Below are 26,210 nucleotides of genomic sequence, written 5' to 3' on the forward strand. Positions count from 1 at the left end.
TAGTGTTTCATTTTTTATTATGACATATCACATTTATCATCAGACTATCATATGAGAAAGAGCATGAATAACCATGAATATGTAATTGGTACATTAGCATATGTGTGCATTTGGTCTGTAAGAAATGTTTTCTTTATTTCCATTTTCAAATTAAGAGCCCTCCTGTCTCTTTTCTCTTGCTGCTATTTTCCATATTCCTGGTTGCCAGTTCCAGATCTGTTTTGGGAGGGTCTAAGCATGTTGCAATTTTGAGCTGTAGCCAAACATCCCAACTTGCAACGTCCATGCCTCCCACATTCTACAATAGACTGTGAAACAACACACAGTGCCGTCTAGTGACAGCAACACAAAATACAATGCAGTGGTGTCACTACAGCTGGAAACACAAATCAACCCAAAAAAAAGAGCTATGCAGTATATGGTTTATTATCAAAGTTTAACCAAGGCATGCAGTATTACATTTTTTTTAATTAAAAGTCCTGGCTATATCTCTGTTTTCTGCTTTCAGTATCAGTTAGATCAGTATCAGTTTAGACAGTTGCAGGCGACAGTGATATAGGCTACTGCTGGAGGAAGGAGGCCACAGAGGACTCTTAGCCCTCCAGCATGTTTGTGACTGGTTGAGCTTTCCTCCAGTCTATGTGACATGTTTGAATCTGCAGATACTAATGTATATTTCATATCTACATTATGTGACCAGACCTACACATAACTACAACTCCCAAAGAGAGAAAATATTTTTTCCTGTAGAAATACAGTATAAAGGCTACTAAGCTTTCAGTTTCAAAAATGACTTTGGTAAAATGTAAAATCTTCATTGACAATGTGATTCCTATGTGTACAGAGGAGTCCCAGTTTGGCTACTCCTTCTTGCTGGTCTCTTGTCCTTCAAAGATGGGGTACTTTGTCTCCACCTCAGCCCACGCCAAGGTGCCGTTAGCCAGATCTCGAACCATCCCCGGCAACCTAGTGACCTGCAATATCATTTTGTATATTAGAACAAAGGAAAACTGCAAGTATGATACTGTACACACCCTATATTTTATTAATTAAAGCTGCGGTTGTTGGATTGTTCTACCTCGGCCCTGATCTGCCTCATTGAGTCACGGTCCCTCAGCGTGGCTGTGTGAGGCGTCTTGTTCACCGTGTCGAAGTCGACGGTGATGCCAAACGCCACCCCGATCTCATCAGACCGGGCATAACGCCTCCCGATGGATCCTGAAGAGTCGTCCACTTTGTGGGACACAACGTTTTTAGTCATTGCCTCAGCTTAAAGAAGAAAGAAGAAGACAAAAATTTGTCATCAGTTTGAATAGATAAGCATCAGAAATAGATTTAGAAACGCTTAAAGAAATAGTTTGACATTTTAGGAAATACATTTATTAGAGTGAGAGAAGAAGATCGACACCACTCTCATTAAATATTCGTTAAATATGAAGATACAGCCTGCAGCCAGTTAGCTTAGTTTAGCATAAAAAACTGGATTCTCAGAAGTTACTGCCCCCAGCCAAGAAATAGTCCAGAAAATAACCCTTCCCATAAACAACATGTTAATTAGTGAGCTTGAAAGGATGAGGTGCTGGTAGGCAGATTTTGTTACAGACAGAGCCCGGCTAGCAGCCTGGAAAAACTCTGACAAACTTCCGGCAAATTTGAGATTTGCTCTGCAAGCCATTCAAGCCCATTTCCAATTTTTCCAAATCGAGGCACCAATCACAACCGTTGAGGCAGGCTTTACACCAATCACAACCGTTGAGGCGGGCTTTACACGATGACAATAGCGCAGCGAGGCATTTGAGCAGCGTCCGTTGGTGACGCCCCTTTGGAAATGATCTGCGAATGAACCTTGCCCAGACCCACTCTCAGTTACAACTGAGAAGGGTCTGGTGTCAACCAGGCTACCCGGCTAGCTCTTTTCCCCAGTTTCTAGGCTTTATGCTAAGCTAAGCTAACCATCCCCTGGCTCCAGCTTCATATTTAACAGACAAACATGAGAGTGGTGTCAGTGTTCTCATCTAACTCCTGATATGAAAGTTTTTTTATGAGAGTATTTTCCAAAATGTTGAACTATTTCTTTAAACTTCATAATGCTGAATTGAAATCTGAAAGTTAGTGTCACACTCACATAACTGGTGGACAAATGGCATAAACTCCTGGTTTTGGCTCAAAGGAAGGATGGAACATTTGTATGGAGCTACAGTGGCAGGAAAGCTAAAATACTGGGGGGAAAAAAGTTATTTAAATTTAAAAAAAGCATGCGATTCTCACTCAGATCTCATTCCTTGTTTTGAAGCATTTTTACCGTCCTCTGTTCATCCCCCTGCCGGATTCGGAACGAGTGCTCGAAGATGGAGTACATGATTCTGCCGATGCCAAAGGATGGCTCAATTACATTGGGAACAATCTCCTCCACTGTGGGAAAAGAGAGACGGCTGTTTTCCCACATGAACAAACTCACTGTTCTGCTCTACAGCTCTGAAGGCAGGTTTAGTGTCGCCTCTTACCATGCAGAGTTTTCTGGAACCTCTTCACACTGACCATGTCTTTGGCCAGTTTAAATGTCCTGCCGTTCGTCTCGATGCTGAACTCCCTACAGACATAAACATCACCAGATTAACTTGAAATATATATATATATATATATATATATATATATATATATATATATATATATATATATATATATATATATATATGTAGTGCAGGTTACATATATATATATATATATATATCTTTCTTTATGCAAGCACAAATTACCCATTTTCATTGAGAAGCTTCTCCTGATCATTGATGTAGCAGTCGTCACATGCAGCTAGGTACTCCAGAACCAACTTGGCATCTTTCTTGTAGGCTGTTCCTATGGCTCCCTTATTGGGCTCAAACTGGACAACATTAACTACTTTGTGTGAAGAAGTTAAGGAGTAAAACAGAGGAATCGAGCTTGCAAGAAAAATTAACAAATCAAGGTCAATGAGCTTTATAAGGAAGATAGAAAAAGAAAAGGAAGTGTAAGTGAACCGTGAGTTTCAAATATGAAATAAATTGAGTGATTAGCATGCAATCTACAAGCTAAAATATACATGTTAAAGCATAGTACATATGGTTATAATTAGATTTTAGTATGGCTGTAATGTTGTTGGACTGGGAGAATAGAAGGATATGGGTTCTTTCAGTGGCTTTTCAGCCACTAGAGGGACCTTGGTGGCTCTGGAGTGACACGAGAGATCATAGCAGGAGCGGTCAGCACATCCCACTATCTCAATCCAGCCCTGAGAGAGAGAAAAAAAATGTGTCTTGACTGACATGCACAAACTTCTCAGTCTATTCGTGCGAATAAATGAGAAAAGATTTACATAGGAGGTCTTGGACTCTGCGTCCCAGCAGTCGCACGCATAGTGAGCCATCTCGTTCTCCATGTGCTGACGGAAGCGCACTTTATCTTTGGACAGCCCCACTTTAATAAGATAAAGGTAGATTCTTCCAATGAAGTAGCCCAACACTGAATTGTTGATCACTCCCTGCAGCAGACACAAAGAAGAGTTAATGATGATAGTCCATCAAATACGATGTGATTGCAAAAAAACAATCCTGTTAATCTATTAATAAAGGTTAGTTGACAAATAACACATTATTTTTATGCCTATTATTATCACAATATTGGGTGATTTTTTTTAATTAAGCTATTAAAAGCTGACTGACAGATAGCTTATTAGAAAAAAAGACATGCAATCACAGTTTCCCTGTCCAGCCTGTAACAGTAAATGATATAGTCTATTATAAAATCACAATTTTGCAGAAGAAAGACATTTTTTATGGCACATACTGGAACAATACTGAATATATGGCAGTTTTAACATTTTTTTAAGTTTTAACGTCCTCGATATCTTGCTATTTGATCTTGTATTTAATGGTTGATAATGTTAAATGAGGGTTATTTAAATGTTTGTCAGGGACCATCAGTAACAACGTCCACTTAAGTCCTGCAATGGTTTCAGCACTATGAATAAACACACAGTATATAATAAGTCGATGAAAGGATTCCCACCTGTTCCACAGCGTCCCCCAGCCTCATGATATGTGCAGACTGGCCGCTGGTCTGAGCTTTGGAGGAGTATAATGTGATGTCCAGGTCGGCCACGCTGGAGAATTTAGGGTGGACCTTCTCATTTGGATCCACAAAGTGCTCGATCTCAGCCATGGTGAACTCCCTGCAAGACGGAGAAGATAACATCTCACTGTATTGTCATTATAATTTGCAGGTGAGTAATTAAGAAGCTTCTGACTACCTGACGCGAATGAGTCCAGAGCGAGGAGAGATCTCGTTCCTGAAGGAGTTTCCGATCTGAGCGGCACCAAAGGGAAGTTTTCCCTGGTTAAACTCCAGTAAGCGTTTGAAGTTGAGGAACATTCCCTGGGCTGTTTCAGGCCTCAGATAGCTGCAAAAGTTACACAATTATTTCACACAATTTTAATACAGCAAACAACAGTTTTTCTTGAGACAGATGATGTGTTTCACTGATCGGTACCCCGGCATGTTCCCCCCTGGACCAATGGACGTCTGGAACATCAGGTTGAATGAGATGGGAGGTGTGAGGTCATTTCCTGTGGAGGGTGACTTGACGTTGTACTTCACAAAGAGATCGGTCAGCTCTTGCTGGGTGTAGTTGTCCATCTGCAACAGAGAGCAAACCATTAGAGGGGTATTTTCCCAAACAGCAGATGCCAGTGTGTGTGTGTGTGTGTGTGTGTGTGTGTGTGTGTGTGTGTGTGTGTGTGTGTGTGTGTGTGTGTGTGTGTGTGTGTGTGTGTGTGTGTTGAAGATGTGTTTGTCATACACCCACCTGAGTGATTACGTCCTCCATCTCGGTCACCTTCTCTGCAGAGCATTTCTCGTCAGACAACATTTTTTTCAAGTGACCTGTGAGGAAACAAAACGCTTCATTTAGCAGCTGTTTGGAGTTCAAACAAATGTTGGCCTCGAAAGAAATGGGTCCCAAGTTAATACACATTTTTAAGTACTCAATCTTTAATTATATTAGGTTACTGTGCAGCAGCTTGTTTTATTTATTTTTATTTTTGCAGGTCCAGATAGACAAAGGGAAGTATTAAGTAAGTGGAAAGTACTACAAATATTTACCAAGATTTTGGCATTAGAGGCCATGGAATCTTTAATGAATATTTTAATTTTTTTGCAGGCAACAAGCTTCCTATTGCTTAATGGTGACCTCCTGGGGTCCAGGTTAGTGTTGGTTATTTTCTTTGCATTTATGTTTGACTTTGTTTATCACCTTTCAAACTGTGATTAGCTACTCAGCTATAAGTCTGACTGATCATTTTGTAAAGGTATAAAGCTACCAGAAACCCAAAATGTGACAAAACAATGCAGGCACCTTTAACAAAAAATGACTGATGATCACTCAATATATTACTATAGAAAAGTTAAAGGTTGTAAAAAAAATTTAAGAAATAAAACTATAATACAGCTTCCTTGAAAAGTGATTTCATCCCAACTTGTTTTTGTGCCTTTTTCATTGTAAGTATAAGTCACTCAGAATATTTATTATAATTTGAGTTTTTAAAATGTCTTTATGGCACAGACATGAATGAGATATTGTGTGAAAGACCCAGATCAACACTTTCAAATATTGTTTTCAGCTTGCCTCTACTACACAATGTCTGGCTTCTCTCTACCTACAACTGCCCTGAGGATATACAACCCAGATGATCTTAAACATTCTGTTTAAAACCTGCTCTGCAGAGAATTCAAAAAGATGGAAAATATTACCAAAATCTAGTGGCAGATTGATGATATATGTTGACCATCTGAAATTTTAATTTATGACATGCAAGTTTCAGATAAATATGATTTTCACATTCACAGCTCAGCTAGTAATGATCTGCTTAGAGAAAGAGTCTGACCTAAAGGTCACCCTTCTCTTTAGGGATTAAATCTAACACCTTGTTAGCAATGCAAGGAAATAATAGAGAGCTTAGGGGAGGACTGGACTAGGTGGGGCTCATTTGAATCCTCTGAATGATGTAATGGTGGTCGGACAAAGTCACCTTTGAGGAGGTGATCTGCACGGTGGCACTCTCCAGTCTTGGCATCTTTCACCATGTAGTCAGCGAATTTATCCACATGCCCAGACGTCCTGAGAAGAGTACACAGACGCAACATCGTACTTTCACGACAAGACGACATCATTCTGTTTGACAATGTTTTTGGAGTTTGTTGGCACATACTTGAGGACAGGCTCAGGGGTCAGCATGGTGCAGTCGATCTCCAGGATCTGGTCCTCCTGGATGAAGTGCTGCCTCCACACCTGCAGGATGTTGTTCTTCAGGGCACAGCCCACAGGGCCGAAATCATACAGGCCGCTCACACCTGAGAAACAAACACGGTATCAGTGATTTCATATTTTGGGTAATATGTTCCTGGAACGATGCATGCTTTGTTTGTTTTCAACTCTCCCTTCAAATGCTGCTGAGTGGTTTTATTTTCTCTTTTTATTTTACCTCCATATATGGCAAAAGCCTGATCGTAGAAGAATCTCCTCTTTAAGGTATCCTCCATCTTCACTCTGTCCACCGTGTCATCTTTGGGCTGCAAAGCTAGCTCCTGGAAGTGAGGGTTTAAATAATAAGATTTTTTATTATTTTTAAATACCAGATTCACATGCAAAGTAAATAATCTATAACACAAATTTTTGGAACCAAAGTGTGTCAGGAAAAGATCTGACCTTTGCTTCAAGAATCTTCTTCCGGGCTTTCAGCTCTGCAACAGCTCTGCTCAGCTCCTGCTCGGTGGCGCCCTTTTCCTTCAACTGATGCACCAAGTCACCCTGCAGAAAAAAAGCATATCTTTTATCACACAAAACTTCAGAGAAAAACATTTACATTGTAACTGTTTCATATTTGCATTTGTCCTTTCTGTAATAAAAAACTAATCTTTCATTCATACATGACCTTCATATAAAAAAGAAAGAATTGCCATTATAGACACTTGTAGTTTCTGCTTGTTTATTAAAATATATTTGTAATCGATTATACATCTGTTATAAAAAAAATAGGCCTACCTGCTCGAGGCAGTATCCAGCTATTTTAAGTTTCACTTTAGTTTTCAAGCCATGAGGCGTGAAAAAAAAATGCATGCTAGTAACTACGTAATGTCTTCTTTGTGTTTTTGCAGGTGTGTGAGCAGACAGAATATCTCACCTGTTCCCTCACAGCCTCCCTTAAAGGCGCCAGTACTTCTTCCATGTTGACACGTATATTAAAGCTCTCCTCCTGCAGCCAGCTGGGGATCCGCTCTGGCTCTGGACTGTTTTCACTTTTCTCTTCAGGCTCCCTTCAGGGAACAAGGGGAGGCGCATGTTTCTCTACAGTCTGAGTGGTGAATTGTGTCGTCTGAAACAAGGGCTTTCTGTTTCATCATCCAGGAAGCTCAGACAAAAATGTATATTCTGCCATATAGACTAAAGTAAGCAAATACCATCTATCCATCCGTTCAATGCAGAGTGCGCCTGTATTAACAGGCTATTACATGCATCCGGCATGGCCGAATTAACCCAATGGGTGGTCCCAGAGCACAGATCAGTTGCTGGGACCCTTTTTACACCCTGGTTCCTCCCACTACTTGTGCACACAACATACTACATTATGTCAAAGTTATATTATGCATAGATACCCATTAATTTGGTTATTTAATAAATAAAATCATTTTGGTTTAAAATGCCCCAAAAATATATAAATACGCCTGATATACCTAGACAAACTTGCACATTTGCCCTTGCGGCCCTGAGCCAGTTGCCCACTTTGCCTATTGTCCGCCCAGTCTTGGCATACGTCAGAATTTCTACTTTTTGTCAGTGGGCTATCCTGCTGCATAGCGTCTTGTTCAAGTGCCAAGGGCTTCTTGTCGGGCTTCCCAGTAATGATGACCAATCTGGTCAGGGTACTAAAGTATAATCCGTTTTTTCGTTTTAAACCAAAAACGAAAAAACAAAAAAACGGGTTGATGTTTCGTTTTTGGTTTCAAACCAAAAATGGAAAAACAAAATTATGAGCTCCGTTTTCTCGTTTTTCCAATGTCCATACAAATTAAAAATTAACTGGAAAACTGCTCGTTTTTCAACTGTTGTTTTTTTGTTATTCATTTTTCCGTTTTAACCCAAGATCGAGAATATGGGCTCATTTTTATAATGTGCATAATCATTGAAAATCTGATGGAACACAGGTCTTGTTTATAATGTTATTTTGGTCTTACGTGTTAAGTCAAAAGTTGACTAAAACCCATGCGCTCTGGACAGGAAGTAACATTAACGTGTCAAAATAAAAGCATGAGAGCTGTAATAACTGCCAGAAGAACGAGGCACTTTATGAATACATTGTTTGCCTGTAGCTTGTCAGATTAGGCTAAAGTTAGCTATTTAGGGTTATATAAAGTATTTAATTATTTAATAATAATTTTAAAATCACATGAAATCTACATTCATCTATTATTAGCCTATGTGTGGCAGTTATTGACTAGTTACTCTAATCTTACACCAGCCAGTAAAAAGGCATCTAACACTTGTGTTGTCTTCGTGTTAAATGTGTCATGTTTTCAAAGTTTTCTATAAGAAATATGGCTTTCTATATATGGCCGCAGGTTATCATCTACATCACAATGGATGTTTTTATTAGCCAAACATCTTGGAAAAAACCTAAACAATGTGGTACAAGTGTATGTGTATGTGTATATATATATATATATATATATATATATATATATATATATATATATATATATATATATATATAGACACAGCACTTTACAGTATATATAAAGTATATATCTCAATCATCAGTAACAAGTTCCAAGGGCCTGCATGCATACAGTGCAGTACTGTCAATACTGTAAATAGTCTGAAAAAGTGATAGCCTACATGGGACCATAGAAACATTGTCTGATACAGTAAATAGTAGTACATTACAGTAAAGAATGATGATGAAATATTACATCCATAGATCATGTCGTCTAATTGGTTCATGCTCCACGCTAACTGGTGACAATGAATCTCGTTATCTTGAAACTTTCATGATCTAAACATTGAATATTGTCTGTCTGTTTCCATACAACTATGCATTAAGAGTAATGGAGCAGTTACTTATCATTTTGAGCAGTTGTATTGATAGTTAGATGATTGTAATGAAATGAATAGACAATCATCTGAAATATAATGTGTGGATTGCCTTTTGAAATAGTAGTGCTCTGATGTTAAGTTGTGTTATATTGAAAGGTGGTCTTTGTTAAATGAACATATGATCTTAGGTTTATGTGTATTGTATCCAAGCAATTGAAAAAAAGTGTTAGAGTTTTAAAAAATGTGTATTTTGATCATTGGTTGTGAGTTTTGTGTCCAGAGTTTTTAAAAATGACGTCAAGGTTCTGAAATTAGTGCCAAAGTGATTGTAAAAAACTGTAATGGCAGTTAAGTTGGTCAACCATGTCACATGAATATTCTGCAGAGTTGCAATAAAAAGAAGCCTTTTCATTTAAGTGGTCAAGTGGTTTAGCCCTTGTGTTGTCTTATAAATTGGGTCATTATAAATGTTATTGGCATAACAAAATTGACCATTTCACAAAGCATGAAGTAATCATTAATTTTACACTTATTTTTTTGCATTCATGGTCAACAGACCTCATTTACATGAATTATACCTAATTTCTAAGTAAAATGAGGATATAAGATTAGTTGTTTTGGATTATAACAGACTTGTATATTAAATTCAATTTTATTTATTTGTATAATTTATAATAACCCAACAATTTATAATAACCTAACAATTCTAGTGATTTCCCTCAAGAGCATGCATAAATGCGTAAAAGTGACAGGGGTGAGGAAAAACTCCCTTTTTAGGAAGAAACCTTGGACAGACCCAGGCTCTTGGTAAGTAGGTGTGTGTGTGTGTGTATGTGTGTGTGTGTGTGTGTGTGTGTGTGTGTGTGTGTGTGTGTGTGTGTGTGTGTGTGTGTGTGTGTGTGTATGTGTGTGTGTGTGTGTGTGTGTGCATGCATGCACATACTTGTAAATATGTATGTGTCCTATGTGTTTATCTTCTGTAAAGCTCAATAGTGCCCTATTGCACTACCAGGTCAAAATTTGCCAGGGAAGACCATAACTGCTATAAAATTGAATAAAACACCCCAAATTGTATGAAATTTGTGAATATTAATTTACTTGCGAAGAGCATGAAAGGGAACAATGCATGTTATTTTTGGTTAATTTGGTTGAAAGAAAGCCATATTTCTTATAGAAAACTTTGAAAACATGACACATTTAACACAAAGACAACACAAGTGTTAGATGCCTTTTTACTGGCTGGCGTAAGATTAGAGTAACTAGTCAATAACTGCCACACATAGGCTAATAATAGATGAATGTAGATTTCATGTGATTTTAAAATTATTATTAAATAATTAAATACTTTATATAACCCTAAATAGCTAACTTTAGCCTAATCTGACAAGCTACAGGCAAACAATGTATTCATAAAGTGCATCGTTCTTCTGGCAGTTATTACAGCTCTCATGCTTTTATTTTGACACGTTAATGTTACTTCCTGTTAAGAGCGCATGGGACTTTTGACTTAACACGTAAGACCAAAATAACATTATAAACAAGACCTGTGTTCCATCAGATTTCCAATGATTATGCACATTATAAAAATGAGCCCATATTCTCGATCTTGGGTTAAAACGGAAAAATGAATAACAAAAAAAACAACAGTTGAAAAACGAGCAGTTTTCCAGTTAATTTTTAATTTGTATGGACATTGGAAAAACAAGAAAACGGAGCTCATAATTTAGTTTTTCCATTTTTGGTTTGAAACCAAAAACGAAACATCAACCCGTTTTTTTGTTTTTTCGTTTTTGGTTTAAAACGAAAAACGAATTATACTTTAGTACCCTGACCCAATCTGGCACCATCTAGTGGTCAAAACTAATAATCAACATGGGCTGCTGCTCGGTAATCTCAAACCTATACCTTAAATCTAAACCAACACTGAGAAAAATAAGTGGATGTCACTTTCTGTTGATATAAATCAACATTCAAGGTTTATCCAGAATGTAATAAAGGTTCCATTAAACATATTAATTCAATTAAATTCCTATAAATTCCTGTAAAATGTGTTTGTTGCAAATGTACTTAATATTAAAGGCATAGACGCTTGTATAATATGAAACTTAATTGCAGCTATAGTTACCATATATACACAAAATGCTATATATCATGTTTTTAAATACATATAGGCCTATACTATATATTTTTTTTAAACCACAGGATTGTAAAAAGTATCACATTGAAATAAAGTAAATATTATAATTGTACTGATTTTAAAAATCTCTCACGTTATTCAAGAGATCAAACGGATAACAGAATTATGAAACACGGGACGTGAAGGAAATCAGATAACAGATACACATTAGGTTTAAGTAGGCTACTTTGTTTTATTATAGAGTACTTTTATTATGCAAAGGATTTGTCTTGTCAATCTTGCAGCATGGGTTGATGGATTTGTCCAAAATACATTACAATCACATTCTAACAGAAAGTAACACCACAACACCTACAGCTCAGTTAAGTTTCCTGTTACTTATAATCTGTATGCTCAAAACTCTAAGCGCACTTCCAACAGCATCAAACAAAAAACAAATGAAAAGTTAGAAATGATAAAATTAAAAAACAGTGAAAAAGATGAAATAAAGTAAAAATGTTTATGAGATATAAAGTCAAAAGTCCGGCTCAGTGGAAATAATGAGCTACTAAATCAGAATTACAATAATCTACAATTTAATTTTTTTTATAATTAACAGTTTATTAATTTTACAGAAACATTTATAATCTACAATTTAATTGAATGTATTAATGTTTTTGACGAATCTGCTGATATGTCATCAAGTGCCGGTGCCGCTCGTAGTGAAAGTGCTTGACCGGAGCGGAAGCTGCGTTTACTCATTTCCAGAGATTTCATCATTCTCTTCTCGCATTACGGCGGTCCATGCTTCGTAGCGCAGCATCAGCACTGCTGAGGACCAGCACTGAGATTTCCGCCTTCTGTCCGGTGTCTACGGTCCGGTTTGCTAGGCAGTCGCTCCGCTACCCGCCCAAAAACAGGCCGTTTTCAACCTCTCTCTGCTTGTGTAAAAAGAAAAAGAAAAGCCTGTGGCTGCAGCTGGCGGAAGGACAAACCATGGCCGGCAACATTGAAGATATTCTCGCTCCTTTGAGGCTTGCAGTCAAAGAACAGGTATCACTTGTTATCTCAAACTATCTACTCAGGAGGACTAAATCGGTTTGTTCAGGATTACATATATTTGTATTGCCTCTGACTGGGTCACAGTCAGCATGCTAACCGGCTAACCTGACCGGCTGCTTACGAAGCTGTCAATGAAAGAGGACAGCCATTGCTAGCTAACCGCTAACGCTAACTGGCAGTCATGTCTGCGCCCTTTGCCACGTTTCAATGTTCTGCTGTTGCAGACATTTGTGAGCAGGGTGGGGTTAAGAGAAAAGGCGAACTTAATGATACTAAAAAATAAAAAAAAATAATCAAGCAATTGGCTGATTGCTTTGTAAACATGCCCAGGCTTGAAGTGTAGATTTTCTGGATGCCAGTCTCAAGCCCACCTCTCTGTTTTAGGGGGACCTTGTGCGCCAAATGAAACAGGATGGAGCTCCTGATGTGGATGTGACTAAAGCTGTGGCTGAACTTAAAGCAAGGAAGAGAACTCTGGAGGCCAAGGTGAGTGCACTTTAACTGTGGATTTGAATCCAGTTAATTGAATCTGATTGGTGAATCAGAAACCTTAAGCCTAAATTCACGGCAAGCCTCAGAGAATTGTTTTGTAAAAAAATAAAAAGACATGAGAAATACCCACTTGTCAGCTCTCCCTTTAATGGCAAGGCTGTGCTGCACTTTCATTAAGAGTGTGTTTTGCCAACACTTTTGTTCCATTGTGTCAACCCACCATGTTGACAAGCAGGCTGGCAAATGGGTGCTGGCTCGAGATGCAGGTGTTTGACGTCATGGCGCATTTGATTAAAGGATGTATTCAAATTGGATGTTAACCATCTGATATCAAACATGGAAATTATTCAAAAATGATATGTAACATAATAATCCAAGCCCAAATGTCCATTTACTACTAGTGCTCAGAGCTTTCAAGCACATCTCACAAGTCTTCGGAAACTTATAGAGTCATATAGTGAGAGAAACAAAGTGTCTCCTCTGTTATTTCTGACCACGGTGGGAAATCTGGAGCAGTAAAAGTTAACTCTCTCCTTGATTTCATGTTGTTTATGGAGAAGGAGAACCAGGAAATGAGTCGGGGGGTGGGGGGGGGGGAATGCAACATTACCAAGCCATGCCCACGGCAGTCGCTATGACGACCAGCCATGCTGAGGCGGTACAAAAATCTGCAATGGAAAGCGGACGCACAGTGAGGCGAGTCGAGCAGGTACCATGTAATGGAAAAACGCAATTAGAGAGCGTTACGATCACACCCTGCGTAACAGTAAGACCACTTTGTATCAAGTGACTGATATTCTAAACATAAGTCATGTAATGATACCTGAGCCAGCTCTATTTGCTAAATGAAAACTATGAGATGCGGTTGAAAGCACCAACAGCAGTGTTATATAAGATTGTTCTTAAAAGATCAATAATGCATTTCAATGCTCAGATATTCCTAAATTGATCCTGGTCCTCAAACTTAACTCTATCTTAAACTCATTTTGTAATCTGACAGTATTATGACTTGTATGAGTCTGTCCTCAAGTAGGTGCTCAGTGCTTTTGTTTTTTGCGGATACAAATATGTTTTTGTCATCCTAAGATCTGTAGGAATTAAACCAAAAGTCCTTATCTGTGATATATCATGTCTTCTGTGGATGTTTCAACAGTGTTTGGTAATTGTTTATGTATATCTATTGATGTTCATGTTAGAAACTGCTGCCTGGTGGTTCCTACTTCCAGCTTCAAAGTGCTGAACTGTGGGTTTTTGTAAACAGGTTCATGTTGATTCTGCATTTTTATGCATGGAAGCTGCCACTATAGCAGCCTTCCATACCCCGGTTGCAGATACATAGTTTGGAACAAATTAAACAATTCAATTTTATTTATAGTATCAAATCATAAGAGTTATCTCGAGACACTTTACAGATAGAGTAGGTCTAGACCACACTCTATAATTTACAAAGCCCCAACAATTCCAGTAATTCCCTCAAGAGCAAGCAGTAGCTATAGCAACAGTGGTGAGGAAAAACTCCCTTTTAGGAAGAAACCTCGGCAGACCCAGACTCTTGGTAGGCGGTGTCTGGCGGTGCCGGTTGGGGGTGTGATGAACAGTGGCAATAATAGTCATAATAAAGATAATGGAACAGTGACTACAATGGTAGTCATAGTAGTTCATGTCATAGTAGGGCACAGCAGGGCGTTACGGGTTGTAGCGTGGCACAGCAGAGCATGGGTGGACGCAGCCGGACACTGCAGGGAATCGCAGGGCGTAGCAGGGTGTAGTAGGTCCACAGCGACAGCTGCACCCAAGACCCAGGTCTTGGTGACACCCTAATCCAAGGCAATGTTCTGGGCGTAGAAGAAACATAAGGACTCCGGGGAGTAAACTCCCGAGAGCTAGGTTAGTAACAAGCATTTCTGGGACAGGATGCACACAAAAGGAAACCAATGAAAAGAGAGATGAGAGAGCAGCTCATTGTGTCATAGGAAGGAAGGAACTTCCCTTCTAGAATTAAAATAGCATAACTAAGTGAGGCAGGTTAAAGAGAGGTGCCGGATCGGGCTTGAACTCTGCCCTGCCGGATCGGGCTGTACTGGCCTGCCTCCCTCTACTCTAACTATATTATTGAATATGTGATGGGTAAATCTAATGACTATGAAGAGAAGCAGAGAGAAGCAGGGGTGCTGTGTCTGCAGCTATACACCCTGCCCCACCGGTCTAGGCGTACGCTGCAACTCCTCACTCCCTAACTATAAGCTTTATCAAAGAGGAGGGTTTTCAGTTTATTCTTAAATGTGGTGACGGTGTCTGCCCTCCGAACCCAGATTGGGAGCTGGTTCCACAGGAGTGGAGCCTAGTAGCTGAAGGCTATCAAAACATTGATAACACTTAAAATCTCAGTTTGTTTCCTTGTTTTTTCCTAGGACATTGTGGGCACATTTGCTGACTACATGGTGTCAAGAATGGTATAAATGTAATTCTCATTACAGGAACTGTCATTACAACCCAAAGATGACATTGTTGACAGAACCAAGATGGAGGATACCCTCAAGAGGCGATTCTTTTACGACCAGGCCTTTGCCATCTATGGAGGTAAGACTTGGAGAGTCTTAAGTTAAAGCTAATGTTAAGAACGTAAAGGTTTCGGTTTGCACGTAAATCGCCGTACACATAGTCGTTAAGCATTCTGTTACCATGCAGTAATGCTCCTCAGGTGTGAGCGGCCTGTATGATTTCGGCCCTGTGGGCTGTGCCCTGAAGAACAACATCCTGCAGGCCTGGAGGCAGCACTTCATCCAGGAGGAGCAGATCCTGGAGATCGACTGCACCATGCTGACCCCCGAGTCTGTCCTCAAGTATGTGTTCTTTTAATGCTTTCGTTTGCGGATTCAAATGTGTTTGATGTGTAAGAATTGAACTAAGTCATTACCTGTCATAGCATGTCTTCTATGGGTGTCAAACAGTACTTTGTCATCGCTTATGTATATTTAATTTAAACTGCCAAACAAAGTGCCTTGTGGTTCCTGTAGTCAGATACAAAGTTCTGAACTGTGGGTTTTTGTAAAGAGGCGCGATATTGATTCTGCAATTTTATGCATGGAAGCTGCCACTATAGCAGCCTTCCATAGCCCGGTTGCAGATACATTGATTGAATGGAATTAAACATTCATAACTTTTCTTTTAACACGTTTCAAGTCAGGTGTTTTGTTTGTCCCGTTATTTAGGACCTCAGGACATGTGGACAAATTTGCTGACTACATGGTGAAAGATGTCAAGAATGGCGAATGCTTCAGGGCTGACCACCTCCTCAAAGGTAAGCCTTTTGTAAATCTCGCTGTGTCTGAGTATATTTAGAGACTTGGCTTCCACTGTAGTGCAAACTAAAGATTAGTCATCCTAAAAACAACCCCAGCAGAGGTCTTTGTAAGTATTCATGTGTATTATTCATGGGATTCTGCAGAGGGTGGGATGGAAGCGGTCCAAACTTGTGTTGTCAGTGGCTGCTGCTGGTTGGCCAAGCTCTGAGTATCAGTGTTGTGCCTGAGGGAGAATGGAAGTGGCTGGACCAGCAGAAATCACACAGGACTTTCATAGCAATGCAAGCTGCTAGGATCACAGAGACTGCGGCTGTGCCAAAAATCCGGCAGGAAAAAAATTAGATAGAATAATTTATACTATATTGATCCTGCAAGGGAAATTACATTTTTTTTTCACTCTGTTGGAGAACATGTCAGTTGCTGCAAGACATGGAGGCTAATTGGCTCAGATGACATAATGAAACTTGAAAATATTATATAATGAGAATATGTCGAGTCATGTTGTGTATTATCTGAGATATGTCAAGTGACGTTTTGACATCTCAAACCTACTCTTAACCGATGTGCATGTCTCCTACTGATTAGTTTTTAGCTCACTTTAACACTGTAGGTCGAATAAAATCATTTATTTTATTCATTTAAAAAAAACATCTGTCGTCTGTTCTGTATTATCACGCATGATTCTGAAAGCATTGTTTTCATGTTTCTGTGTCCTACAGCCCACCTCCAGAAGCTGATGTCTGATAAGAAGTGTACAGCAGAGAAGAAGGCGCAGATGGAGGAAGTCACCACTCAGGTCTTTGTGAACGGAGAGAAAATTCTCTTTTGAGGGATTATGTGGGAAATCTGTTTCCAGCAGGGTTTTTAATGATTTACTGTCTTGACTGTAATTTTAAGATGGACAACTACACCCAGCAAGAGCTGACTGATCTCTTTGTGAAGTACAACGTCAAGTCACCCACCACAGGAAATGACCTCACACCTCCCATCTCCTTCAACCTGATGTTCCAGACGTCCATCGGACCGGGGGGGAACATGCCGGGGTAAAATGAAACTTAATACTGTGGAATTTTTTTCTTGATGTCACGTTTGTGTCATTGTTGAGTGATTGATTTAATCTAAACTTGCAGCTATCTGAGGCCTGAAACTGCTCAGGGAATCTTCCTCAACTTCAAGCGTCTGTTGGAGTTTAACCAGGGAAAACTTCCCTTTGCTGCTGCTCAAATAGGAAACTCCTTCAGGAACGAGATCTCTCCTCGCTCTGGACTCATTCGTGTTAGGTGAGAGATCCACCGTGTTGCGTCATTGTTCTCGAAATTATTTTGTGTCTGTACTCGTAGAGATGTGACACGTGACCTTAAACAGGAATGTAATTGCTCCACATTTTCATGCAGAGAGTTCACCATGGCTGAGATCGAGCACTTTGTGGATCCAAATGAGAAGGTCCACCCTAAATTCTCCAGCGTGGCCGACCTGGACATCACATTATACTCCTCCAAAGCTCAGACCAGCGGCCAGTCTGCACATATCATGAGGCTGGGGGACGCTGTGGAGCAGGTGGGAATCCATTTTATAAAAATATTATAATAAAGTTTTAGAGATGAGTCTGTGTATTCAGCAGGTATTTACACAGGAAACTCAGTAACATAAGCTCAGAAAGTTGCTTCTTAGCTGTTATTGTGCTTTTGTGCCCAGAAAATTGCTTCAATCAAGACTTTTAAATGATGAAATATGATCTTGTCTAATATTGATACATATTGCTAAGCTGTAGTTTTATAACACTGAATGTAACCCTGTAATAAATGTGATCTACAAAAGGGGCTCTAGGCAAATAAAAGTTTTGACTAAAACAATTATAACTCAAGATCCATTTATTAGCCATTAAGTGGACCTTGAGTTAAGTTTAGTTTTTGTCAATTACTCTTTCAAAGGACAAGAATGAACTTTCGCACTCATTGATTCTTCTGTCTCATTTAAAGGGAGTGATCAATAACTCCGTCCTGGGATATTTCATCGGGAGGATCTACCTCTACCTTACTAAAGTTGGTATCGCCAAAGACAAGCTGCGTTTCCGACAGCACATGGACAACGAGATGGCTCACTACGCCTGTGACTGCTGGGACGCCGAGGCCAAAACTTCCTACGTACGTTCCATTGCAGTGTTTTCTTATGGCTCATCAGGGAGTCTGCTTACTTTTGCTCAAAGTAAATGTATGTCTGTTACAGGGCTGGATCGAAATCGTGGGATGTGCTGACCGGTCTTGCTTTGATCTGCAATGCCATGCGCGAGCTACAAAGGTCCCTTTGGTTGCTGAAAAGCCCCTAAAAGAACCCATATCCTTAAACTGTCGCAGCTCCTTAAGACTGCAAAAGAAAAGCCTTGTACCATCAAACATTTTAAGCACTCAGATACCTTGTTATCTTCCTTAACTTCTCCAAACAAAGTTGTAAATGTCGTCCAGTTCGAGCCCAACAAAGGAGCCATTGGGAAGGCATATAAGAAGGATGCTAAGATAGCCATGGAGTATCTGTCTGTGTGTGACGAGTGCTTCATTACAGAACAGGAGCAGCTGCTCAATGAGTCTGGGTGAGTGCTATTCTCCGCAGTCATGCAGTAGGTATGGGTTCCTGATAAAAGGTTGTGGTTTTGTCATTTGCAGCACACTCAGTGTGTTATTTTTTACTCCACAGAGAATTCACCATCGAGTCAGAAGGCAAGTCCTTCAAACTCACAAAGGACATGGTCAGTGTGAAGCGATTCCAGAAGACTCTGCATGGTGAGATTTATTCATTTTTATGTTTAGTTTTATATTTATTTCTTGTGTTTTGTCTTTTAACTTCTTGGGAAAATATATCCTATCATATGAAAGTTTTTGTCGGGATACTTGGAGCGACAGTTTCTCTAACTCACATCTTCGGTCTGTCTTGGTTGTCCACAGTGGAAGAAGTTGTTCCCAATGTAATCGAGCCCTCCTTTGGCATCGGTAGGATCATGTACACCATCTTTGAGCACACATTCCATGTAAGAGAAGGTGATGAACAAAGAACGGTAAGTCGGTAGTCTGGACCAACAACATTGACGATGTTATCTATTAAATAATACATTATTTCTTTTCATTATGCCATCTAGTGTTGTTGAATGTGCTGTCACGTAGAGTGTTGTCCTGTGTTCTTACTGTTTATTTACATCCTTACTATCCATTCCTACCTTGCAATATGTAATAGCTAATCTATGACAGATTTTAGATTTAAACAACAGCAAGTTGGCAGATTAGACATTAGGGACTTATTAAACACTTATAGCAGCAGCTGCCTTATATAAAAGCCTTACCTAGCTGCCAAAAATGATTTAAAAAAAAAAAAATGTATTTGATTTTCATTTAAGAGCTTGTTTTCTTCATTACTGCAACTTCTGTTTCCTCCAGTACTTTAGCTTCCCCGCTACTGTAGCTCCATACAAATGTTCCGTCCTGCCTTTGAGTCAAAACCAGGATTTCATGCCCTTCGTGAAGGAATTATGTAAGTGACATAATGATAACATATATATTCTATTTCTGTCTGTGAGGAGGGATGTGCTGTTGCTGCTGTCTTGGTTAACTTTTTTTTCTCTCGCTCTCTCTTTTTCCCTGTTAGCTGAGGCAATGACCAAAAATGGTGTGTCTTACAAAGTGGACGATTCCGCAGGATCCATCGGCAGGCGCTACGCCAGGACGGACGAGATCGGAGTGGCGTTTGGCATCACCATTGACTTCGACACAGTGAACAAGACGCCTCACACAGCCACGCTGAGAGACCGCGACTCAATGAGGCAGATCAGGGCCGAGGTACAGCACAAATCCCCTTGTTTAGGTTCAACTGATACTTTCTGCATTAGATAATCTTTATATTCTCTACTCTTTTATATTTATAGATATGCTTTACTATGGACTGTCACTTTTGCATGTGTACAGGGCGCTCTGCATTAAGTGGGATGAAATGATTAAACCAGGAAACTGTTAGATGCTTTAGCCACTCTCCACCTTAAGCCGGAAAAATCTATCACCATGGATACTGATAAACACAATCCTCACTCAGCAGTGGGCTTAATTACAGTGTTGCCTCTCTGTAAATGCAAAACATTGACCATGTGACATAAGATGGTTCTTATTTTTTCTAGTTGATGTGTGTAAAAACTGTATATAGCTACAGGACAAGTGAATGTAGCAACGGTTTACTCTGTGTGCACATGATCTTTCCTCCATCTATGAGTGGAAATGTCAAGGGAATTTTGCGTTAATGAGACTGAGCTCAACACCATGTCTACACATGATGCATTTCAGCCGTGTTTTTCAACAGTCCGTTTCTCGCACATCTGATGGCACAGACTTAATCTTAAATCAATACAGCTGTCTACACAGGCCACACAACTGCTCACATTTCACTCAGGCTTTATGCACATAACCAACACCTGAAGCATCTTTTTAGGTTTCAGATTTTTTCCATTTTGTTACGTGGCTACAGTGATTGTGTATTGGGATCTCAACAATAACAAACCGCAGCATTGTGGCTGCTGGCGGGATTTCTTTCACTACACATCATGTGTACTGCGCAGTGACTTTTTTTCTACTACACAATGTAGCCGTGTTTGTTGCCTCAGGTGTGGACCTTCTTTGTGTATTTATTACCTCTCCTTACATGATAATTCAGCTTGTTTGTACATTTCCCATCTTGACTGTAATTCTGTTGAAAATGAGAAGCATTTCCTTGTAAGGAGCTTGTCACTGCTTCAAGAGTTCATTAAACACAGCAGTATTTCAGATGTACTTACACACACACAATTTAACACAATCAAGTCAAGTAATCTTTTCTCTCCTCAGGTCAGCGAGTTGCCTGTGATTATTCGGGATTTGGCCAACGGCAGATTGACCTGGGCAGAAGTGGAGAGCAAGTACCCCATCTTTGAAGGACAGGAGACCAGCAAGAAGGACACAGTTGAAGAGTAAAGCTCACTCGCCTGCCAATCGTTACATAAAAATCCACAGACTTGTTGCATATGCATCAACAGGAAGAATATTGCAACTGTATTGTGATAAGCTATAGTGGTGCACCGAGCCCTCCTTGTGTTCTACGCCACTACTATCACTGAAATGTCATGTATTCATCATATCTAACAATTGTGGAAAGCTTGCACAGGACTGTTGTTTCCCCAATGAGCAACATTTCAACCATGTATGACCATGTCAATATGTTTTAAAAGGGAGAAAATGTAATCAGGTTGTTGTCGTCAGTGGAAGGAGGCTTCCACCATTCAATTTTTCAAGCAGATTGGATTGAGATATTTAACAATTTCAATAAAAACAAACCAGCACTCACTGGATACCGGCATACAACTGTAATGTTTTCTATCCAGTTAAAGCTTCAGACTCTGTGTCATGAAGACACTTATGTCCAGATGTCCACGTCACCGTGATCATTACTATGAGTATCAAGTCACAAACGGTTCAGGTGAAAGATGGAACTAAATGAGATAGGATTAGGGGCTTTCAAAAAATGAAAGATTGTTATGTGGTTTTGGGCATGAATTGTATATTAAACTGCTTATTAAAAGGAGATATATATATATATATATCTCCTTTTAATAAGCTAAGTTTAATATACTATTTTTAATATATATATATATATATATATATATATATATATATATATATATATATATTATATATATATATATATATATATATATATATATATACATATATAAAATACATAACATACATACATACATACATACATACATACACATACTCACTCACTCACTCACTATCAGACCATGACATTTCAGCTTGTGGCCTGCATCATGGTCATAATAATAGAGTTGCTATTAATACTCCCATGTTTTGCTGCCTTTTGACATGTTTTACCTTCTCCATGCACCTTGCAAGCAGGTGAATTGCCAAAAACAACCTCTACTTCTGCCTTTCAGTGTTTCAAATAATACATACTTACTAATATGCTGTATTTGAACAGTCATTGATCTGAAGTTAAAATTTCTTTTTGAAAGAAGCACCTGCTCAGAAAACTAGTAACCATCCTGTAGTTCATCTTCTTCCAAACATTCCTTTATTAAGTAGTTTGTCCAACATTGGTGAGGAATAAAGGATGAGCTGCAATTTGTTCAGATCTTCTTTGTTCCTCCAGAGTCTTGTGATGGTGGAATTAAGGAGAACACAAGAGCGCAGGAAAGCAGATTTAATACAAACCTCACGTAAACCCTCAGATATTGTGAATCCTCAATAATAATCTATCCTGTGATATCTGCTCTGACTGACTCCTCCACCAGAATTGCCTCTTTGTAAAAACAAGGAGTCGATCATTCCTCCCACGAGATACGTCCCAGACACTTCATGTATACCCAGGGCTCCAATCTCATCATCTCTGCCTTATTAGAACCGGTCCTGATTTTACAGAGGAATGGCAAGATGTGACCTTACAGTTTCAATCATTTTAATACCCCGCATTGATTAAAAAAAAGATTTCCTGACATTTGATTGATGGTCTTTTCAGGCGAGTCTGTTAGAGTCTGTGTGCTGTGTGACAGTAAACAACCTTCAGTTTGGGTGGTTATGCTGGATTGTTGCCGGTTTCACTCGTTCTGTGGAAAATTCCATTGATCCAATGGGCCTTTTTTCACAGCAGACATGTAATATATATATTTTAATATTTCCTTAAATTTGCCAAGTACATGTACACACACAAGGAATGTATCCTCTGCATTTATCCCATCCTAACCAGTTAGGAACAGTGAGCAGCCATAGTCCGGCGCGTTGTGCCTAGTATGCATGTCTATGTCATGGCAAACACGCAGCAGTGCTAACCACTGAGCCACCATGCAGACATTTTTGACTTGCCATGGTAGGAAAAGCACTGGTGTAACTTATAACATTAACAATGGCTCTGCTCTAGTCAAGTGTCCCAGTCAGTGAGTCAGCATGCACAATAGCAGGACCCTAAAACTGAAGCAGCTAAATGGAATTCAGCCATCATTCATTTTTATTATTTACAACTGTGTCTTTCCTACTGTGACATATCCAAACTCTTATTAATTGTAAAGTAAAGGTGCTTGGATTCAGAATTTTCTTTGCTTTAGTTCTTTAAAAAAACAGCCACCGTTTGAGGAAGATTGCACACACTATGGTTTTGTGTAGTCCATTTACATCTAGATCAAGAGTTAGAGCAATCGAATGGAAAATAAAAAAATAAAAAAGGTTAAATCAGTACCAGCAGGAGAAGCATCAATCAAATAAAAAAGTAACTGCTAGTCTTCTTCTCTTTTAATGTCAAACATAAAATGCCTCTACTGTAAGATGTCTCATACAGCATCATGGTGATGACATTAGATGTTGGATTTTAATATATCTGATTGTGATTATAAATATATATTTTGAGATAGGCATTAACTACTGAATAAAATACACAGGCTATATCTTATATAATCTTCCTAAATGCATCCACATTACAAATACGGTTCTTTCAACATTTCTTATAGGCAGTCTAGATCTATTCCACAAGGTGGCACCACAGGCAAACTCATTATTTTGTTGTCATTTGATGTTTTTACAGACACAAATCCTACAGCCACAAATTATTACAGTGTTTTATTAATCATTTTGCGCATAATTCTTTTGAACACATGACAGTAAAAGAATAGTTGGGCATATGGTTTTAATCTGCAAAAGGTCTATCAGGAGGTATTTGTACCATATAGATATCAGCCTACTGAGGAGGAAAAGTTTATACCTTGCATGCCTGTCCTTTTAATTTGTGTCCAAGCCTTTTGAAACTGAAATTCCAGGTATTAAACCGGTGTAATCGTGTTACATTTCTTAGTTTTGAATGTGGTCTATAATAACAACAAAAATGTATTGCTTCACATTATAAGACAATCTTCCATTCTTGTACTAAGCCGTGTCCCTGTACAATGTTCACCATGTCATTGTTTATGTGGGGTGGACCTTGAAGTCTCGACATCTTGAAGAAACAACATGAAAGAGTCCCATGCAGAGAGGGGATTATGTGATTCCAGTTCCTCACTGAACTACACCCACATTCATAAAACATTCAAGGACCCCGCAGTCTGACAGCACACCAGATGTACTTGGAGGAGGTGAAAAAGATCATCTGTGTCCTATCAAAGTTAATATGAAGACTATATCATTTTAATTATTCATCAACAGAAACACGTCACTCTAGGGAAAGTGAAATGTCAGAGGGCCAACCATGTTTGATCAATGTTTGATGTCAATGATCACTCCAGTGTTTAGCCTCATGTCTTAAGGTAGTATTGGTTCATTATGTGTGGGTTTTTCTTCATCCCTTTGACACTAACCAGTCACCATTCCCGTCACCAACAAGAGGGTGAGGAAGTGGCTGCCTGCAGCTGTGATTTTAAAAAGAGACATTATCTAAGGTCCCCAATAAGCTGTTAAGTGCTGTTTAACATCCACATAACTGTTCATTCTGGACTGCCTGCTGTTGCCTGCTACTTCAGTATTTTTTATTAAACTAAATGTTTTCGATGTATAACCAACCTTCATAAAACATTTTGCATGTTAGAGATCAACCAACTGAGAGTGTAAACAACTCCATCTAATATTTATATGATGAACCAAAAGCCATTGTGTTAATATTTTCTAATATGTTATGCTTTATAAAGAGTTTGTAATGTGTAATTAATGACTGTAGTAATGGATTTACCAATGCTTTATAGCTCAACCATCAAATTTTGGGTTGCCAGGTTGTATAAATATTCTGTGGCAGGTGTTATAGTGTGTTCCATGTTGGCTTCATACACATCTAACAGTCATGAAACAACATTAGTATTTATTTGGAGTCATGTCTGGCCACCTGATGAATGTAAGTCCAATATTCACTCTTCGTTTAGCTCTGTTTCTGTCTCCACCAACTCCTAGGGGGCAATACCTGTCTTGTAGCTGCTAAATGCTCCACTGTGTTCAACCGCTATTTTCATATTAATATATCTATTTTCTCTCAATCTCATGTGTTCCTTTGAGGAATTACTAATTCAATCTATTTTAAGTAACCAGGCTGTGGCTACCTACAGGATCTGAGCCATCCCATTTTAAGTGGCAGACACAGTAACCTGAGACTGATTTTCAAGTGCTGAGAAGTGCAAAGTGGAGACCTGTGTTGCGGTAGCTATTGTACGCATATTATTGTAAACATCAGAACAGAGGCGCTGACCCACATTGAGAGCATGGTGTCGGCTGGGAGATTACATACTAATTATGAGCAGCATCAACAGATGACAGCCTGCACTTACTGCTGTTTTCTCCTGTCCATATGCCATCATGCTGTACACTTGTCTTTCAGGTGTGGTCATTTAGGGCCGTGTTGGCCTCAGCTCCATTAAAGTGACAGCGAAGGTGAAGAGGGACAAACACTCAGGCACGTCACTGCTGGCAACGAACCAGAAAACCAATTTAGCTCCCTTGTTGTTATTCTACGGTCCACTGAGGCTGAAATAGCCTGAATAATGTTTATTTATCATCGCATGTGGAGGATGTAGGTTTGCGGTGCACAGTTGTATCCGTTCAAGAGATGGAGCATATGATGTTTAACAATAAATTAAATGGGCAATTCACTGATTTTACAGACTGTAAATCTTCTGTAGCTTTGGAGGAGTTTTGTCAAGTCTGAGAAAATAAACCTGATGATGTCATAGTGATGTCATCAGGGTCATCTCAGCTTGGGCTTGTTTTTATTTTTAACCAAAAACGTCCATTATGAGGTTTAAGAGTCATTTACCAGGAAGGCTGGTGACGAAAAAAAATATGCTCTTGAATTGCATTAACGGAAATGGAATCAGAAGTTTTTGGGCGTTTGACCGAGTTTGACCAATAGAGTCAGAGGATATCTGGCCTATACTGCACTTTTTTTTTTTTTTTACAATGGTTGCTAAGTAATTTAATGCATCATACAGGGAGATGACATTTGCCAAAATAGCCAACATTTTAGCAGTTAAATGAATATAGAAAATGTAATTAAAAAAAAGACAGCAAAAAAGGGTGGGTGAGGTTGGTGGACTCTTGACCTTCGGACATGTTGATTGTCA

The 26,210-nt window shown here is 39.1% G+C and overlaps 2 protein-coding genes and 2 non-coding genes across 4 annotated transcripts; 3 read left to right on the forward strand and 1 right to left on the reverse strand.

Moving 5' to 3' along the window:
* Positions 1 to 402: 402 nt before the first annotated feature.
* Positions 403 to 7,537, reverse strand: LOC120551893 (glycine--tRNA ligase). Its single transcript, XM_039789465.1, has 17 exons — positions 7,215 to 7,537; positions 6,740 to 6,841; positions 6,516 to 6,618; positions 6,243 to 6,384; positions 6,063 to 6,151; positions 4,841 to 4,917; positions 4,526 to 4,671; positions 4,286 to 4,435; positions 4,045 to 4,207; positions 3,353 to 3,517; positions 3,161 to 3,268; positions 2,757 to 2,902; positions 2,505 to 2,590; positions 2,303 to 2,412; positions 2,126 to 2,219; positions 1,079 to 1,269; positions 403 to 974 (listed from the first exon to the last, which is right to left on the reverse strand). Exons 1-17 carry the CDS (start codon positions 7,257 to 7,259, stop codon positions 861 to 863), a joined length of 2,031 nt encoding a protein of 676 aa, XP_039645399.1. The 5' UTR covers positions 7,260 to 7,537; the 3' UTR covers positions 403 to 860.
* A 4,472-nt stretch (positions 7,538 to 12,009) lies between these two features.
* On the forward strand, positions 12,010 to 21,463 carry LOC120552464 (glycine--tRNA ligase-like). Its single transcript, XM_039790555.1, has 17 exons — positions 12,010 to 12,293; positions 12,687 to 12,788; positions 15,272 to 15,374; positions 15,496 to 15,637; positions 16,007 to 16,095; positions 16,819 to 16,895; positions 16,997 to 17,142; positions 17,230 to 17,379; positions 17,494 to 17,656; positions 18,079 to 18,243; positions 18,326 to 18,433; positions 18,541 to 18,686; positions 18,791 to 18,876; positions 19,039 to 19,148; positions 19,525 to 19,618; positions 19,733 to 19,923; positions 20,956 to 21,463. Exons 1-17 carry the CDS (start codon positions 12,045 to 12,047, stop codon positions 21,079 to 21,081), a joined length of 2,247 nt encoding a protein of 748 aa, XP_039646489.1. The 5' UTR covers positions 12,010 to 12,044; the 3' UTR covers positions 21,082 to 21,463.
* On the forward strand, positions 13,999 to 14,133 carry LOC120552757. The gene has a single exon (XR_005638071.1). It is a non-coding gene; the product is annotated as a small nucleolar RNA SNORA84 (small nucleolar RNA).
* LOC120552755 lies at positions 15,794 to 15,929 on the forward strand. The gene has a single exon (XR_005638070.1). It is a non-coding gene; the product is annotated as a small nucleolar RNA SNORA84 (small nucleolar RNA).
* Positions 21,464 to 26,210: the final 4,747 nt, after the last annotated feature.

Source organism: Perca fluviatilis, chromosome 22 (genome assembly GCF_010015445.1).
Source record: "Perca fluviatilis chromosome 22, GENO_Pfluv_1.0, whole genome shotgun sequence".
NCBI classification, from domain to species: domain Eukaryota; kingdom Metazoa; phylum Chordata; class Actinopteri; order Perciformes; family Percidae; genus Perca; species Perca fluviatilis.

Bases quoted from the DNA above. Each gene is read 5' to 3' on its own strand.
- LOC120551893 (XM_039789465.1), bottom strand. From the start codon at position 7,259: ATGGAAGAAGTACTGGCGCCTTTAAGGGAGGCTGTGAGGGAACAG. The intron at 3,518-4,044 runs GTGGGAATCCTT...TGTCTGCTGCAG, and splicing joins TGGGGGACGCTGTGGAACAG to GGAGTGATCAACAATTCAGT. The intron at 1,270-2,125 runs GTGAGTGTGACA...TTCTTCTTTAAG, and splicing joins GCCATTTGTCCACCAGTTAT to CTGAGGCAATGACTAAAAAC.
- LOC120552464 (XM_039790555.1), top strand. From the start codon at position 12,045: ATGCTTCGTAGCGCAGCATCAGCACTGCTGAGGACCAGCACTGAGATT. The intron at 15,375-15,495 runs GTAAGACTTGGA...AATGCTCCTCAG, and splicing joins GGCCTTTGCCATCTATGGAG to GTGTGAGCGGCCTGTATGAT. The intron at 17,657-18,078 runs GTGGGAATCCAT...TCTCATTTAAAG, and splicing joins TGGGGGACGCTGTGGAGCAG to GGAGTGATCAATAACTCCGT.